Source organism: Calonectris borealis, chromosome 4, assembly GCF_964195595.1.
Source record: "Calonectris borealis chromosome 4, bCalBor7.hap1.2, whole genome shotgun sequence".
In the NCBI taxonomy this organism is placed as follows: domain Eukaryota; kingdom Metazoa; phylum Chordata; class Aves; order Procellariiformes; family Procellariidae; genus Calonectris; species Calonectris borealis.
Window position 1 is genome coordinate 21,247,074 of NC_134315.1, and position 17,160 is coordinate 21,264,233.

General features: G+C 39.9%; 1 protein-coding gene across 1 annotated transcript; it reads right to left on the reverse strand.

Annotated features, from left to right (window-relative positions):
* Positions 1-1,818: 1,818 nt before the first annotated feature.
* CCKAR (cholecystokinin A receptor) lies at positions 1,819-8,051 on the reverse strand. The gene is given in 5 exon segments (XM_075148884.1): positions 1,819-2,387; positions 2,941-3,068; positions 4,677-4,938; positions 6,917-7,168; positions 7,931-8,051. Coding segments are annotated over 5 exon segments (1,332 nt in total).
* Between the last annotated feature and the right edge of the window lie 9,109 nt (positions 8,052-17,160).

The following is a 17,160-nucleotide window of genomic DNA, read 5'->3' on the forward strand; positions in this document are numbered from 1 at the left end:
TGCCAACATGCAGGACAGGTTTGTAGAGGGTCTCATCCTGCATCCTGAAGTGAAGTAAAATTTTGATTTCATTGTTATGAATGAAATCCTATAATTTAATTTGGTGGGTATTTGCAAAAGGGCAGATCGATGTCAGTAGTCTCAGCACCATTCCAGGAACAGTGCTACTTTATTAACGTGGCAGGTAAAACATTGTTTCTATGGATTGTGCATAAATAGTACTTCGAAATTTTTTTTAATTTCCTGTCTGTGGACAAGCTGGATGCAAAAAAACATAATAGCCGAAGTTGTGTGTTAAGTTGTATGGGTAAACCCTTTCAGGCAATAACGGAGTACAGAACATGCATCTGGGTGCCTGGAACTCAAAATGTATTTCCAATTTAAACTCATTCTGTAAAGAGATCAGATTTTCTTGATTAAAAAACTTGAGAGGAGTTATATTTAATATCCACATCTACATTCCATGCTGTGCTCAAATTTAATCTCTGTCTAATAACAAGTTTTTTAAATGATATTGATTCAGCTAGAAGATAGAAGCATCTCCCACAGGATATTTTTCACAAAACAAAACAAATGATATAACTTCTCCTGCTGAGCTCCACAGCGCAAAGGGCATGACCTGAACACCCCCACGCACCTGTGCGCTGCACAGGAAAGAGACTGGATTCCTTGCTCAATAAAACACAATAATTACATCTTTCAAAGGTTTTTTTTTCTATGTTAAGTCTGTTTACAAATATGTGTCGTTGGAGAAAATAATTGTTCCAAAGTTTAGAAAAACTATGTTTTCTGACAAAGACCTTCAGCCTTTGCTCGCTGTGTCTGCTCTTTCTGCCTTTCTACATCCAAAGGCTTCTATTTCCACGGGGGCAGCACCACGCCAGGAGTGACTATGAATATGTGAAATGTACGACTACTGTGGGCATCGTCCTGCGTCTTCAGTTCTGTGTCTTTTGTAAAATCACCTCTTTGCCTTTATCCCAAGCATTTACCCCTGTGCTTCCCAGTATGAGCCTCTGGGGCTCATCGAAGACCCTGCCACGTGCACGTGTGGGTGCTTGCAGCTGCACAGAAGAAAGCCACTTCTTTGTGCTTGTTCTATGAGGTTTATTTAAACCAGAAGTACATTAAATTATGTTAATTTAGGTTATTGCCTAAGTGTAGAATGCATTCCATCCACAAAGTCACCAATATTTATTTTCATTTTATTAAAAAAAAAGATGAAATTATTTTACTTAAAAGCATTATTTTCACATGGACAAGCCCATTCTCCCCACCCCAAAATTCTTCTTTTAATTGACTGTGACACCAAAATGATCTCAACATGTATTATCTCAGCTAAAATAATGTGAAAAAATACTACAAAGGTAACTGAAAGATTTTGATTATGAGGCATAGATATTGAAGTGAAGACTGCAATATATGTATTCATATTTGAGGAGAATCTATTAGCGTCTTGGAAATTTTAAGAGACACTCAGACCTGCAGCCGAAAACTGAGCAAAACTGTTGATGTGAAGGACACCAATTTTTACAGGAGAATTTATGACAAATAGAGCATCTTCTAAGGCTTTTTATAAAGTCCCTTATCTTCAAAGAGCCCTCTTCCTCCTTTGTACTTTTGAAGGGAAAGTGATATAAAGCTCAGACAGTGACAGCATCCATTTCCCATAAAATTCTCACTGCGTTCAACTGTCAGCTGAAGTGTTTCATTACCTCAGAACTAAATCATGTTCAGCTGATGCCACAGTCACTTTCCAAGACCAGATGATAGATACTTGAATTTCTGTAGGCCACTCGTTGCCTCTTCTGACACAGCTCAGGGGGGCGCAGATGCATTCATGTGCATGTAAGAACATTTGGAGAGTGAAGCCCCTGTCGTCTTCCCCTCCTCTTCATCTCCAACCTCTCCCCGTATTGCAGGGGGCTTTTGCTTTGCACAACAGCTGAAAGTGGCTAGAAAACCCATGCGGAAACGCTTGTTCATAAAGCAGTATATGATAGGGTTCACGCAGGCAGAAGTGTAGGACAACAAGTGGATAAAGGAGATAGGAGCCCCTGAGAGACGCTGGTCTGCTGAGGTGGTGTCAAACGCGCGCCAGGCATTGACACTGAAGATGGGAGTCCAGCAAAGGAAAAACAAAATCACTATCACCATCAACATGCGGATGACAAGTTTCTTGGCCATTAAGTTGGCAGAAGAGCTGCTGCTTCTCACCCTGTCTATTTTGCTATGGCTAGCAGCAGAGAGCTGCTGCAATGGCATTTGCCTTTTTCTTTTGGTTTTGTTGAGGTAGCATCCATCTCCATCCTCGTATTTGGCGCTGCAGGTACTTATTTTTCTTTCTGTACATATAAATTAGCGCTTAAGTAGTTGGCAAAATATCTCTGAACAGTGATTCAAAATAAAAAACGAAGAATGGAGTCTAAGTCTAAATAAATTACATAATTCATGGCTGAACAACCGCTGCAAAGAAAGCACTGGCCTACTTCTGAGTCGGTCGTGCATCAGCTGCTCTGCGTCCGCTATCTCCCAATATTCTCACGTCTTAACTCTATACAAATTGATGCAAAAGTGTCAAGTATTCGCTGAAGATAGTTTTCAAAATTATATGCTTCTATCTTAATTTGACATTTTTTATTGTGCTGTTTATTGAGACAAATGGTCCTCGTCCATCACCAGAAAAAAAATCTTGGTATTTCTATAATAAGCAAATTAGAAATTTAATGTATCCTGCCCAGAGTCTTTGCAAACAAGCCATAGGTGAGGAATTATTTGCTAGCGAATGATGGAATAAGTTCAATCAACAAATGCATCTGGCAGGTTCAAGACCATAACTGACCATAATGATCATTTTTGCAAATAGAAAATTTTGCTTTCAGTAGCCTCGTATCTTTAACTCTAACTTAAGAAAAAACCCAATCCTAAATGTATTGTTACCTCGTGAAGATTTTCTCTGGCTGGCATCAAATTTTATTCCTCTGTAGAGTTCCAAAGAAATTAGGCCATACGCAACCATCATTATAATCCCAGGTATAAGAAAGAGTATGAGTAGCAAGAAAGTGTACCTAAAGAATCAAAAGACAAACTGAGACCAAGGAACAGCACAAAACCAGAAAAACTCCTTTTTCTCCAGGTGAGAATTGGTGGCAGGCAGGATTTCAAGATTTTTCTGAAATTTTTTCATGCTAATATGAAACATCATTTTGACAGCTCTGGAAGTTAGAAGCTTCCCACCTCTTCTCCTCCTTCTTCCCCCCAGAAAAGTACAGCAGGAACAAGGCTATTGTGGCTGCAAAACATCCGTCACCCAACCTCCGCAGGCCCGGAGGAGATGGGCACTCCCGTGGTGGTCAGAGGGGGCAGAAGGTCTCTCTGCCCATGAGTGGGGCTCCCTGCTGTAACCAGATGAGCGTCGGATGCCCTGTAGCTTTGCATGATGTACAAATTGCCTTGCAGAAGCCAAATGAGCAGCTGCTGATTCTCAAAGGAGCCCCTGGTACTGGCAGTCACTGCCCCAGTGAGGTCTGACTTGCCAAGGGTCGTGGCACACGTGGGCAGGGACAGAGGAGCCAGACCGGGGCTTTCAGCCCTGGGGTCATGCAGAGCCCCCGGGGAGGGATCCCAGGGCCGGCAACCCCTTTGCTAAAGGAAGCAGCTTCTCCTTGGTTGCACATCTGTTACTCTCCTAGGCAGCTTCTCTAATGCGATTACAAGTTGGGGAAATAATTCTGTTTAAATGCATTCACGAGCCTACGTCTCTTCTGCTCCCTGGGACTTTGGTGCAAACTCACTAACGCGCCTGGAAATCTGCAGCGGCACCACGGAGAAGAGAATTTCACCCTGCACCCTCCCTCCTCATCTGTACTCATACTGCCAAATACCTGAGACTACCAAAAGCATTAATACAAATTTACTGTGTTTGCGGATACGCCATACTGAAGTGGTGCATACTTTAATCTTGTTCCCAGTTCCAACTGACTTTCAGTATCCAAAAAAATCTTACATCTTCTCAGCGCCAGTTAAACTGTTTAGTCATCGTGCAAGGACACAATGAATAAGTAATATTGCTGCTTGACAGTGCTACTATTTACTTACTCTGCCTGGACGTGTAGGGCTCGGAGCACCGTCTCTCCCCTCATCTCTCTACCCCTATTCTCTATACGTGACCAGAAGGGTTCAGTTCTCAAGAAGGGCATTTGCAACCTCTCCAAGTTCTCATATTCTACTTCTCTGCTTCAGAGGACCTTCAGACAAACAAATTGACGGGCAAGGCAGCACACAGAGGGGTGCTTGTATGTGTCTGCGTTTCTCAAAGATTAATCAAGGATTTCTCTGCAAATATTTAAGTTTATATACAAATGAGTGAAAGCAGTATTCCCACTTGAAGAGTGACAGATGCTTTCTTTACAGTGACAGTAGGGGCTTAGCAGACTATAGTGTGAGAATCATTGCCATGTCGGGTATCATTCCTACAAGGGAGAGGTCATACAAGTGTCAAAATGTAAACAGCTTAAAAATATGATTTTTTTTTGTTGTTACTTCTTAAATAAGCATGACAGAAGTGTAAATGTTTGCTGAAGTTTAATACTTGATTTTCAATAGGATAATGCTACCATGAAATCCTCTCTTCCACCAGATAATTCTGCATTTGCTAACAGTCAGTTATGTCTTACCAAGACTGCTGAATGACATCACTTGGCCAAAGGAGCCGACACATATTTGCTGTGGTGTTGTTATACTTGGTAAAAGGTACCAGTTTGCTGTAAATTGGGTATGGTGACATGATAGTAAAGGAAACACACCAGGTAGCAGCAATCACTCTCAAGGCATGAGATTTTGTCTGCCAGACCCTGGACTGCAGAGGTTTGCAAATGGCACTGTATCTCTCCAAAGATATGGCAACCAGGTTGAATGTAGATACACTTACAGAGACACCTATATATATAAAATAAAGAAAAAGGTTATTCTCTTGTTTTAAAGGTTCATGTTATTTGCAAATAGTCTTGCTAACTTTCTATATGCATATAGAAAATTAAAAACATACCGAACTATTTATAAGCTAAAATATTTATAAATATCATAGTCAGTGAAGAATGTGTGGGTAATGGGTCTGGGTCTCCAGACTGGGGATCCTGCTCTGCGCTTCTCTAACTCCAGAAGTCCAAGAGAAAAGATTCATTCTGTCAAACCACGAAATTCTGATAACAGGGAAAGACGACACTTTTCCTCCTAATTCTTCTCTTTGCTACTGTGGTTTATCCACTCCACTAATTGCACTGAAATTCAAACAAGCGTTTGAAATCAGTGGGATTATGCTGTTAATTACTCTTTTAATGCAGAAGTTCGTAGTCCCTCTTAATTTTTTAAAGTGTCCTGCTTGACTGGTGATCCGATTTTCTCATTCAAGAGAATTAAATATGTTATCGCTTTTAAAATAAGATGCTAATGGAGTTACAAAGCAGGAGAAATGAAGTCATGAAGCAGAATCTTTGTCCTTCAAGTGCCCTTAATTTCTCCTGTTCATATGTTATGAAATATAACGCAATGGTCTGTATTTCTGTCACTGAGATGCCCCAGTTTATCACTGCAACATTATAAATATTTCTTCTTAACTTTTTCACAAATTTTTCTTTCAGTGAATGAGCTTTCATTTAATAGTCCTTGTGAATGTTCTAATGTGGGTCAAAATACAAGATGCCAATATCTCTACAGTTTGCTTTACACAAATTATCTGTAATTTAAAATAAGTCTTCCTACACCTTAAAATGAAAAATTGAGCATAGGTGATGCAATGGATGTCAGTGTCTGTTTGTCAATTGAAGCCTCTGTTAGCCTGAACTGCTAATGGGAAATATCCACATTCTGACTCTTAAAATAAAACACCTTCACAACGAAAAACTTCGTGTTCGAAAATATTTCACTGAATTTTTTTTATAAAGTAATTTACACAGTGTGAAAGAAGAGTGTGAAGATGATAATGCTTCAGTAATATTTTATGGTATTTATGGCAGCAATTCGTTATAATTGTTTAAACATGGCCTTTAGTTTTATTGGTTTTATCTACAAAAAGGTGTTGATTTCCCATTCGCACACTTTAGGTGTGTACTTTCACATTACATCAAAGTTCTCAAGGGCACGGGTTGAAAGGGGACCTAAGTTTTCTGTAATTAACCGAGGGTCTCCCAAGGTAGCAAAAACTTTACGTAATGTTCTCCTTTCTTTTTTTTTTTTTAAGAAACAAGCAAACGCACAGGAATTATTGGAAGTGAGACAAAATCACTTACACAGACACATAATCCAGGCATTTTGAAACTCCTGGCTCCACAACCAAAGGGGGGATGGCAAGGCATATAAAAGTGATGCTTCTTAAAGTCAGCCTCTAAAACCTGTACCTGTATTTTGTGGTCTCCTGGTGAGCTCTGATCACACCTGGTCTGTTCTCAAAAAGTGCTTGCTCTGACTTCCAGCTCCGCAAATGACACCTACTTTGGCCTATTTTTTTTTCATGTATTACTGCTACCAAAAACCTGTGGGCAAAATCTGCCCTTCGTGAGGATTGTACAACCCTGTAATTTCTGATGGGTGATCTGAACGCTGCTAATAACTCTCTCAGCGATGGGTAAGCGAGCGCATGTGCCGGGTTCCTCATTAAAGCTTGATCATGCAACGTACTTAGCCTGGTCCAGTGAAACACTTCTGTGTGCAGTTAACATTAAGTGGTGCCTCTGTGTTTTGCTGGATCATTTGAAGGAAACTAGAACCACAAAGATTTGCACTATGAAGTTGTTTCTTTGTGATTTTGGTAACTGTTCGATGGCAGATGGAAACGATCAGCTTTTTACTGGTCTTTAATGACCTTCTCACCTATCTCATCAGTCAGTCTTCAGAATAAGTATAAACTTCCAAGACTTACCCATGAAATAAGTGGCAGTTTTGCAAACAGCGCTACCAAAAATAAAATCTTTCAGCAGGTTGGGAATGAGGGTGAACGGCATGCAGAAAAGGCAGAGCATCAGGTCGCTGACTGCTAGTGACAGCAGAAATGTATTGGTGACTGTTCTCATCCGCTTGTTTCTTATCAGCACTGTAATTACCAGAATGTTCCCCAAAACGCTGAGCAGAAATATCAAACAATACAGCAGAATCCGAATTATCTGATGCAAATCTGAAAATTGTCATAAAGAAAAAATCAGTTATGCAATATACAGATCATAGACCAGTATGTTTCCTCCTTTAATCAAAAGGTAAAGGCTTTCAAAAACCTTTCTGTATTCAGTTTTACTAAGGTTTATGTCTTTACACCAATATAAAATCAATGGAAGTTCTGAAATTCTTAAACTTATTCTGATCTGCCCGAATTGCATAAAATTAAAATACAATACATGCAATACAACGTCCCTCTGGAGAGCCAAATACGACTTCTTAAAAGCACGTTCTGCTCACACTACTTCGTGTGCACCGCTCAGTCACCGTGGGAGTTCCTCTTTTTGCAGAAGTAAGAAATGATACAGCAATCAAAAATATTTTAATACATGAATGATTTTGTTCAGCCTCAGAGTGCTATGATTTCATACTTAATCACTTTCACACACAGTATCAGATCAGGTAACTCCATTGCTACTGAATTGCTCAAAGAGTAACAATCATGTTTCTCCAAGTCCTTAGCAGAGCTGTTTACATTTTGTGCCCATAGTGCTACTGTTTTAGTTTTCCATTATATCCAAATTTTGTTCTAGCTGAAATTTTGACTTGGAAAACCAGCACATACTAAATTCTTTCCTGCCTGTTTCTCACCCTAACTTATCAGCAAGCAGTTGATTTTGCACTCCCTCACAGAGAAAGCCTTGTGTAGCTGTTTCTTTCCATAGTATCTCTACTTCCAGCTCGAACTAAAACTGCCTGAAAAAATCTATTTTTCTATACATACCTCTAGAAGAGAAAGGTGGATCATCCACACAGAAAAAAGTGTCATTTTCCAGGATGATATTGCACAGGAAAGCAGTAATATTGGTACCGTTCCCGAGGAAGCTAGCATCAACTATTTCCATTCTTCAGTATCCGCAGGTTAGCTTTGATGAAGAGGAGGGTGGGTTTGTAACTATTTGCCCATTCCTTCAGTAAACAAACACATCTCTGAATGAAATCTTCAGGAGAAATACGAGAGAGGCAGTTGTGCAAGGAAGCTCTTCTAGCTCTCCGTCAGGAACACCTGGCACACAGAGTCCTGTTCAGCTGAACAAGATTTATTCCAGTGGCACACAAGGCAGTTCAGAAAAGCAAAGCATGCGTGCACATACACGCTCACACGTATGCACGCACATCCACACACACACACACATCCCCTCCGGTACTTCTTTAGATCCACCCTCTTCTGTTACTGGCCTACTGTTGGGATTATAAACAGGCTAGAAAAAGATTACAGCATTAACCCCTTGTAAGATTGCTTCTACTCACATCTCCGCAATATTTCTCAGAGGGAGTCTGTACTGCCACGGCCACTAAATCACAACCAGTGAGTGATGAGAGAGATAAATCCGTCTCTCAAACAACAACATACAAAGTGGTAACAGGAGCTGAATAAAAGGGCAGAGAAGAGAAAAACATAGTGAAGATTTCACACGCCTTACGTGAAAATGATTCTTATCTTCACATTTTTCAGAGCAGACTGAAGACTGGGTATGCTCAGAAAAACAAGAGCTGTTACATTTATCACATTTGGTGAAGTGCTAACTTCATCCGAAAGCGCTGTACATGCCTGATCAAACCCCAGTAAGTCAACAGAAAGATTCACTAATTTCAGCGTTCTTGGATCAAACCTTACGAAAGTATGATTGAAAGTGGAATTGCTGGTCAATATAAGCAGAAGCCTACACGTTTTCTCAGTGCGAGGGCTTGTATATGACTTGAATACAAACTTGACAAACTGATAAACTGCGGCACATTAGTTACACATTAGTGTAAAACACAACGATCTCTATTGTTTAAAAGAAACCCTTTCTTCTGAGTTCTGCTTTTCGAATACATAAACATCATCCTCTCTGGTGTTTCCACAAAGTCATGAGCTTTTAAATTCCAGTATACAGCTTGTTTATGGCCAAAAATGTAAATTAATATTATAAATGAATCCTGCTACAGCTCGACAGAAAACAAATTTCACATTTAAAATCTCTTCTAGTTAAATAAGCAGAGCAATAACAGGTTCCTAATAACAGGTTCGGACCACTTAAAGTTGATATACACAGACTGGAAGGCCTGGATTTCTTTTCCAGTCTCTCCAGCCTTGCTCTATAGTGCCATTAAATGGACTGGGTATGTAGGAGAGTAGCTTGGAAAGTTACATCCAAAGTTCTAATTTCTAAATTATCTTTTCTTTAGTAAAGTAATTTTTTTTTCCATTTCTTGTACAGATTTTTTGCAGTTTTTAAAACTGCTCGTTTTAAAATGACTCAAGCTGGCAATCGGGTGTATACAACGTGTAATTGTGTCAGCTGAAAAAAACATTCAGTCCAGCAGGACTCAATTCCAGTTTCAAAGGTATAACATACTGGTAGGAAATTAATCCAGAATGATATGTTCTGGTTTATTTTTCCACTCATGAATCTCAAAATGGGAGAAAATCATACTGAAGAAGTAAAAGTTAAAATATGTTTCCATTTTTGAATTGACTAAGCATTAAGTTTGAACATTAGGCACCAATGTCTCTGAAACCCTGATTTTCTCTTAGCTGCCTAAATCACCTTTATTTTTTAATATGTTTTCTACGATTAAATTGATGGGTGTTACTAATCAACCCCTCTATTGAATGACAGATGTTGCCCATTTAATTAAACGTAGAAAATTTTTTTTGTTGTTTTAGTTTTGAATTTATTTTTAATTATTCCAGTATTTTCAGAACATTTTCTCTGACAATTTCAAATTATTATAATATCCCAAACAGCTGAAATGGCAGCCAGGACAGGCGCTGATTTAGTAGTGGCAATGCATAAGAAAAGTAACGGATGCTTTTTGGAAAGGACTGCTGAACTTAGGTTGCTTTTTTGCTGTTCTTCACAGACAACAAAAAGATGCAGACTAGTCTAAGCTGCCAAAACTTCTGGTTAACAACTTCTCTTTTCTTTGAAAATTAGTTTTTTGTTGCTGAAGAAAAATCAGCAACAAACCAATTCAGACCAAATTTTGTAGCCTATGTCTGCCTTTCTAAGGTCTTCTTTACACTTGAGATACTGATCCTGCTTTCCGTATCCATATGCGACTCACTTCAACGAAGTCTTTTAGAACATTTTCTTCTGTCGTAAAGTAGCATTAAATCTGAATGATTTTGAGCTTTAAGAGACCTTTCTGTATCAAAAGAAGCTATTATAATTATTCATAATTATTATAATGGTCCAACCTGCTGCAAAACACAGGCCGGGTAATTGGTTTAGCAATTCCTTTACTGAATTAAATAGCCTGTAATGGAGTTTGAGTCTTTCTGTAAGCAAGATGTCAAATTGTTGTTCTGGGCTTATTCTTAATGTGGAAGAGATCTTTCTGGATTCCTGGCACCTTCTATTAGATCTGCATTAGAGAAATCAGTTTCAGTTGTGCTGAATATTAGCCATTATATTTCCTCTATTACTTTTTACCCCATGCTATTTGGGTTTGGATTCTCTCTCAATTCATTTTTCAGCTACAGTTTTTATACCGATTATACCACTATACTTTTGGCATGAGGGATTAATTGCTGGTGTTCTAATGAGTTATAGCTTGATTATTCCTGTACCATGAAGAAGCAACTATACTATATTATAGTTACACTAAACTATATACATAGTTTATGTATACATATGTATATCTATAACTATACTTTAGTTATACTAAAGGGAGACATTAATTTTTATTTATGTTGTCAGACACAGACTGAGACTGTGCACTTGTCATCATCCGCTGGACTTCCAGGATTGCGTAGAGTCTTCCATGAAGTCTCCAGGACCCGGTTAAAAAGAAGAGAAGAAACAGAATGAATGGAAGTCTGGGGGAGACACAGTTAGTGATCAGGAGGAAAGACAAGATTAGGGGGATCGTTGCAACCAAAGAGATTGCACTGGGGCTGTTGTACTGTATCCTGTATCGTGACAGAGAGTAAATTATCATTCTGAAGTCAACTTCTCTGTACCTGCCATGATTTTGTCATACCTAAAGAACATCAGGTTGGTTATTCATTTCTTCTAAACAAGCATTTTCATACCTTCCATGAGCATTGTGGCCCAGGTCTAAAATCTTTTCTAGTTATTCTACAGTCTTTCACAGATGCTAACACATAAAGATGAACCAAGGATTTAAATAATGGCATATTGAGTTTTTGTGTTGTTTTTTCCTCTGTTCCTTTCCTAATAATTCCTGTAATCCTATTTGCCTTTTTTATGACTTCTGAGAATTGAACTGATGTTTTCATGGGAGAACCTACCGTAAGTTCAGTAGACTCTTTCCTGCATAGTAATGTCTAATTTAGAGCCCTACACTGTTCATGAAAAATTATAGTTGTTTTCTACTTTACAGTGATTTTTATTCTCCCATTTCCTCAGAAAGAGCTTTCTGCAGTTCTTCAAAGTCAGTTTTTGCTTCTCCTCTCCTTGAATGACTTAGCATCAGCAGAAAACTCTTTTACCTCACCCCTCTTCCCATTTTTTGGAGCATTTATGAAAGTGATGAACAGCTGTAGCAAAGCTTCCTGTGGGGCTCCATTCATAATCGCCTTTCACTCCTACTTTTCGTTCCTACTTTTTATTTCTAATCATGCTGTTCCCTGTTTCACTCCAGATCAGTGGTCTCCTGCTTGTCCATGATGTTAAATTGCTCCTGAACTCCTGCTTCCATGATTCTTCTAGTTCTTTCTGGCATGCAGATCCATGCCAGCTTCGCTCCCTCAGCCCAGGTAAGTCTTCCAGAACTGTTTGTGAACATTGATTGCCATGTGTTGAATCATCCCAGGCCTTGGGAAGCTCCCCCTAGAGAAGCAATGAAGAAACAAACCAAGAAGTGACACAGCAGCTCAGTGATGTGGGTTGTGCCCATAGCATAAATGAATAATGTTTTAAGTTAAAGAAAAAAAAACACGAAGCCTGAAGCACGCATGCAAGTCATTGAAAAACTCAGCATGTATTCTAGTGAGTTATTAAGATCTTTAGCAGCATGGCCACCACTGAATCACCAGTTACTCATGGCTCACTGGCTCTGTGTCCACATGATGCTCACGGATGCCAGAAACTTGGCTTCCAAGTAATTGCCTCTGATTGCCAGCCTAAGGAGAGAGTGCCTTTATGACTTTTTTTTTTTCCTGGGGGGAGAAGGAAATCAGACCTTTCCATTCCACTTTTGCAAAGGTAGCCCAGAGCCATGTTTGCATTGGAGCTCAGTTTTTCTGGATGTGCAAATTCAGATGACATTTGTCAGGCTTATTGTCCTGAATTTCATGTGAGCAGATGGCTTCACCCCTTGCCGTTCATATCTTCCCGATGCAAGCCCACTGGTGGTGGCAGCGGCAGACCTCGCCTGTGCATAAAAAAGCCTGCCATGACCATGCCACGCAGGAAAGGCTGAACTGTCAGAGAGCAGTGGGCTCTTATGGAGGACTCGGCATAATGTTCTTCTCCTCTGGAAGTCCTGGATGCAGCTGGTCATCAGTGGTACGTACCACTGCATGGTCCCACTAACCCCCTTGCTCTCAAGGGGGTGAGAGGCCGGCAGGGCTGCAGGTCAGTACAACAAACACTACAAAGCCAGTGCATGTCTCTCACACTGGTCTCAACTGTATGTGGGAAGGTGTGAAGGACCAGCTTCCCCAGGACGGTAGGAGCCCCTCACCCAGCCCCATCCCGTCGTGGGCCCGCTACAGGGGCGAGGCATGCTTCCTGAGCCCGTGCTAGAGGGCTGAAGCCAATGAGGCCAGCAGCCATGGCCGGAGGCTTCAGGTAGTCAGCAGAAATGCAGAACAGACCAAAGTGCCTTGGATGCAGGCTGCTTTGCGGAGCTCTCGGCTTAGTCACGTTCTGTGCAGACAGCAAATGAGCGGAGAGCAGTGGAGGGAGGCAGAGGGCAGAGCATAGACACGAAGGGGTGAGGGATAAGTACTAAGCCATGATTCACTCCAGAGGGTACTAATTTCAACCAAAAGCAGAATGAGTGAGGGAATGCTATCTTGAGCAAATCCCCAAAACTGTGTAGTTACAGTTTAAAACAATCTGGATCATCTTGTTCACAAGCTCAGATCTCTAAATCTGCAAGGTGTGGCCTTCCCCTACAAAATTTTTGCAGACCATGTGTCCAGAGATTTTTATCTGTTATTATCATACCCACCAGTTTTCCTTCTGTGGGTGCCAGGCTTACAAATGGGCTTGTAACTCCAAGGGTTTAGTTCCCCTGGAGCCCTTTTTAAACATTGGCATCACATTTGCACAATTTTTTTCTCTGGAAACAACGTAGTTCTGAGCAAGAGATTACACATCATGTTTAATAATTTTACTACTTCCTTTAGAAGTTCTGGATAAATACCATCTGGTCCAGGGCTGAGCTGGATTCAGTGTCTGCTGGTTAAACTGCCAGACTAAATGAGTAAGAATTTGCTATGAACTCTTGACTCCCCTTTTGGAGTGGATTTCTGCATGAAACATATTAAGATCAAAGAGTTTTGTTTTTCTAGGCATTTTTTTTGCACAGATTTACTCAAATGTACAGCCAATAATCTTAATGTTTGGACAGTTCTGAGTTGCCTTTTTAACATCATTTCTCTCTCCACTGCATTTAGCTAATTGCATGATAGATCACTCTCTCATGTAGATCAGTATCACCTCATTGTCTTCCGGCAAGCTTTAAGAAAGAGAAAAAAAGGAAGCTGTTTTATGAAATGCTTGCTAATCACAGATGTAATTTGATTATTTAGGAGAAACAAAAACCTGAATGTCTGTCCCACTTGAACTTAATCATGCATTATTTAGGATGTTGGAAGTTTTAGGCAAGAACTTGTTTTGAGTTGGCTGCTTTATTAGCAACACTAATTTATTAATAAAATTGGCTTTGTTAAGTAAGAAATAATTTAGCTACCATAGTGTACCTGTGTAGACAGTTTGGAGAAAAGTACACAAAAATATTTTTTTCCCTGTGATCGAAGAAGAGGAGGCCTGCTAATCCATCATAACAAAAGAATCTGCCATGTAAAATTTTTTTTTATTTTAGTCTTAATCCTTTTTTCCCCCTGTAACGTCAAATACTGAACACACTGGCTTTGCAGCCAAAACAGTTGCAGTGCTCTGTCATTTCATGCTATGTGTATAACGCTTTTCTCATCCAAAACCAAACCACATCAATTTACAGTTGCCTCATTTTTCCTGAAGAATAAGCATCTGCTCTGTTTTTTCATTAATTTGACAAACATCTTTACTTAAATTTAAATAGAAACTCCACTTGTAAAATGATAAATTTGGAAAAGCTTATCTTTATCTTGTGTCAAACCTACAAATACTTTTGGGTCTGTTGCCAGGTCTTTTTTGTCCTGGCAAATGAAGTAAAATAAATGAATTAGAAGAAATATATATGGGAAATCATGGTCTACTTCTGTTCTCACTTGCCAGGGTTATGCTGGCATTAGGCCACTGATTCAGTGGAGTTACTCACACAGAGACGGGGAGATCTGAATTCGGCCACGCTTTCGGAGAACACACAAAATTCTCAGGAACACATTTATTCTAAGCTTTTTCAATGTGGTCTGAGCTTGAGTCCTATCAGTGTCTCACAGTAACTGCAGTTAAGATCAGTTTATATCATACTCATCTCAACTCGATAACATAAGGATGAAATTTACTTCAGAGCACCTTGTGGTACCATCAATGATTTCTGAAATAGCGTTCGCCAACTGCAGAGGGGATCAAAGGCAAACAAGGTGCTCTTGCTGCCCCTGCAGTGCATCTCCAGTGGTCAGGTATGGCAGTGCTGTGGCACGTAGCTTAATAAATGCCTGGCAGACTCCACAGGTCTTGATAGATGATACTCCATCTGGACACATCTCAAGGTACCTTTTAAATGACTTTGGGGGCAACCACTTTTCTTTCTTTTGAAGTGCCAATTTATAGTATTTTAATTTCTTGGATGTTTGCAGTATCACCCACCTGACCTACCCGTGAGACACATTACAGCTGGCCTAGATGCCTTATGGGCATCCAGTCAGCCTGTCATACCATCTTCCTCAGAAGAGAGGAAATGAGGCCTCCCAGGTGATGGCTGTGACTCTTGTACGACGTTCAAGGCTCACGGATGAACAGGACGAATAAAGCATATTGTCTCTGTAAATCTTCAGGTCCAATTTCATAACCACGTTAAAGTCTCTCTGAGTTTTCTGGGTGAAAGAACAGCCAGAAATTCAGTTTCCTCCAGAGATTGCTATGCAAGTGTTGTATAAAGTTTAGGGAAAACTGCTTCAAAGAAATATGTGTAAATGGTCTGTCCAGTGTAAAAATCCTACACCCTGTGACAGCCAATAAGATACAATTAGTGAGGTCTGGGATGAATCATTATCCACTCATTCCTCCCGCATGGTTTATCGTGCATGTTGCGACTCATGTTGGCACTTCTTGCCCAACGTTGGCCTACCACTAGGCTCAGCTGCATCTCCTCTCTCCATATACCTAGCCCTCTAACTAATTGGTAGAATTGAGGGCAGAAGTTATAATAATGCTTGCTGGAAAACTGAAGCCAACCCTTTTCCTTTTCGTGGCTTATCATAACTGATGCATAAGTGCTTATGAGAAATTAATAGAAACCCATGAGAGAGGAACATGGGTATGTTTAAAAGGTGCTTGTTTCTTTTGTAGGCTATACACTGGGTTGTACAGTCCTGGTTTTTTCTTCACCTTGTGAATATACTAGTTTGCCAGAAAAAACAGTTCAGGATTCAAGCTAGAGATGCAAGGAAATAGCCCTGCACACCCTTATGTTGTGGGTGCTAGAACCACATGCCAACTTACCAGCATGAACACATGGCCCAAGATGTCACTTTTTTTTATTATCTTAACACCATCAGGTGTCGGTACCATTAATGGGCTCCTCTGAGCATATTTTTGCATACTACACCAGCATCAGTCAAAGTCAAAATCCATCACGTGTTCTAAGGTACCAGTCACCTGAGGTACGGTCATGACACGGTTTGTAACAAACAGATAAAAGATCAGGGGCTGCCACCAGGAACAGCCCCCATAGGTTATAAAGCGAGCAACAAAATGGTATAACTGTTCTTGCCGCTACTCAACGGCTTAATAAAGCTCAAAACTGGAACAGACTGCTAAATAAACCCCTACCTGTAACAATCGAGAACTGCAGTCTTTTCTTTTTAAGATTCCAGTTAAGCACATAACAAAGACTCACTACTGTTTTACCACTAGAGATTTTCATTAATAGATCTCACAGAAGTATATGAAAGAAGCTAGTTATGTTAACTGCAGTTGCTATGAGTTTCGATTTAAAGATGAAAAAAATGAAGCACAGGAAAGTGAAATATTTGGCACAGGCCACTCAATGAGCAAGTGGAAGAGTCAGGAAAAGGAAGGCAGTCTCTTCAGACTTGGGCCAGTGCTATATTTGTCAGACAGCTCTGCTCGCAAAAGAAGCCACGCTATCCTCATGACGTTAAGATCAAATAGATTTCCGTATTTCCTCAGAATTAGATAGAGAGATGTTAGTTTCACAACACCAACGAAGTCATTAAGGGACTGGCTGTGCAGTTAGTAGGGAGGAAATAGAGAAAGTCAGCTGATGTATTATTGGGTGAATTGGTACCAGCATGTCTGAAGCCAGGGCTTTAATTTAAGATTCCAAAGTTTATGTGTCGTACCATGCACGGACAGAAGTTACTTTGTGTTTTGTGACATCTGATCTGATATCTACATTTTTGGAGGAGTATCAGTTTCTGTAACAGCTGATAAATACCTTTAAGGTAATACTATTGAAATCTGTTCATTCACATCTGAGGATAATATAATCCTTGGCTTAAAGGAACCTAAGCTATGGGTAGCAAGGGAAGTATTGTCTCTATTAGAAAAATACTGAAAATTAGACTTAAATAAGAAGAATTCATTTAATCAACTACAGCAGTTCTTGAAAGCTTCTGTTTTTATAGGAATCATAAACTTT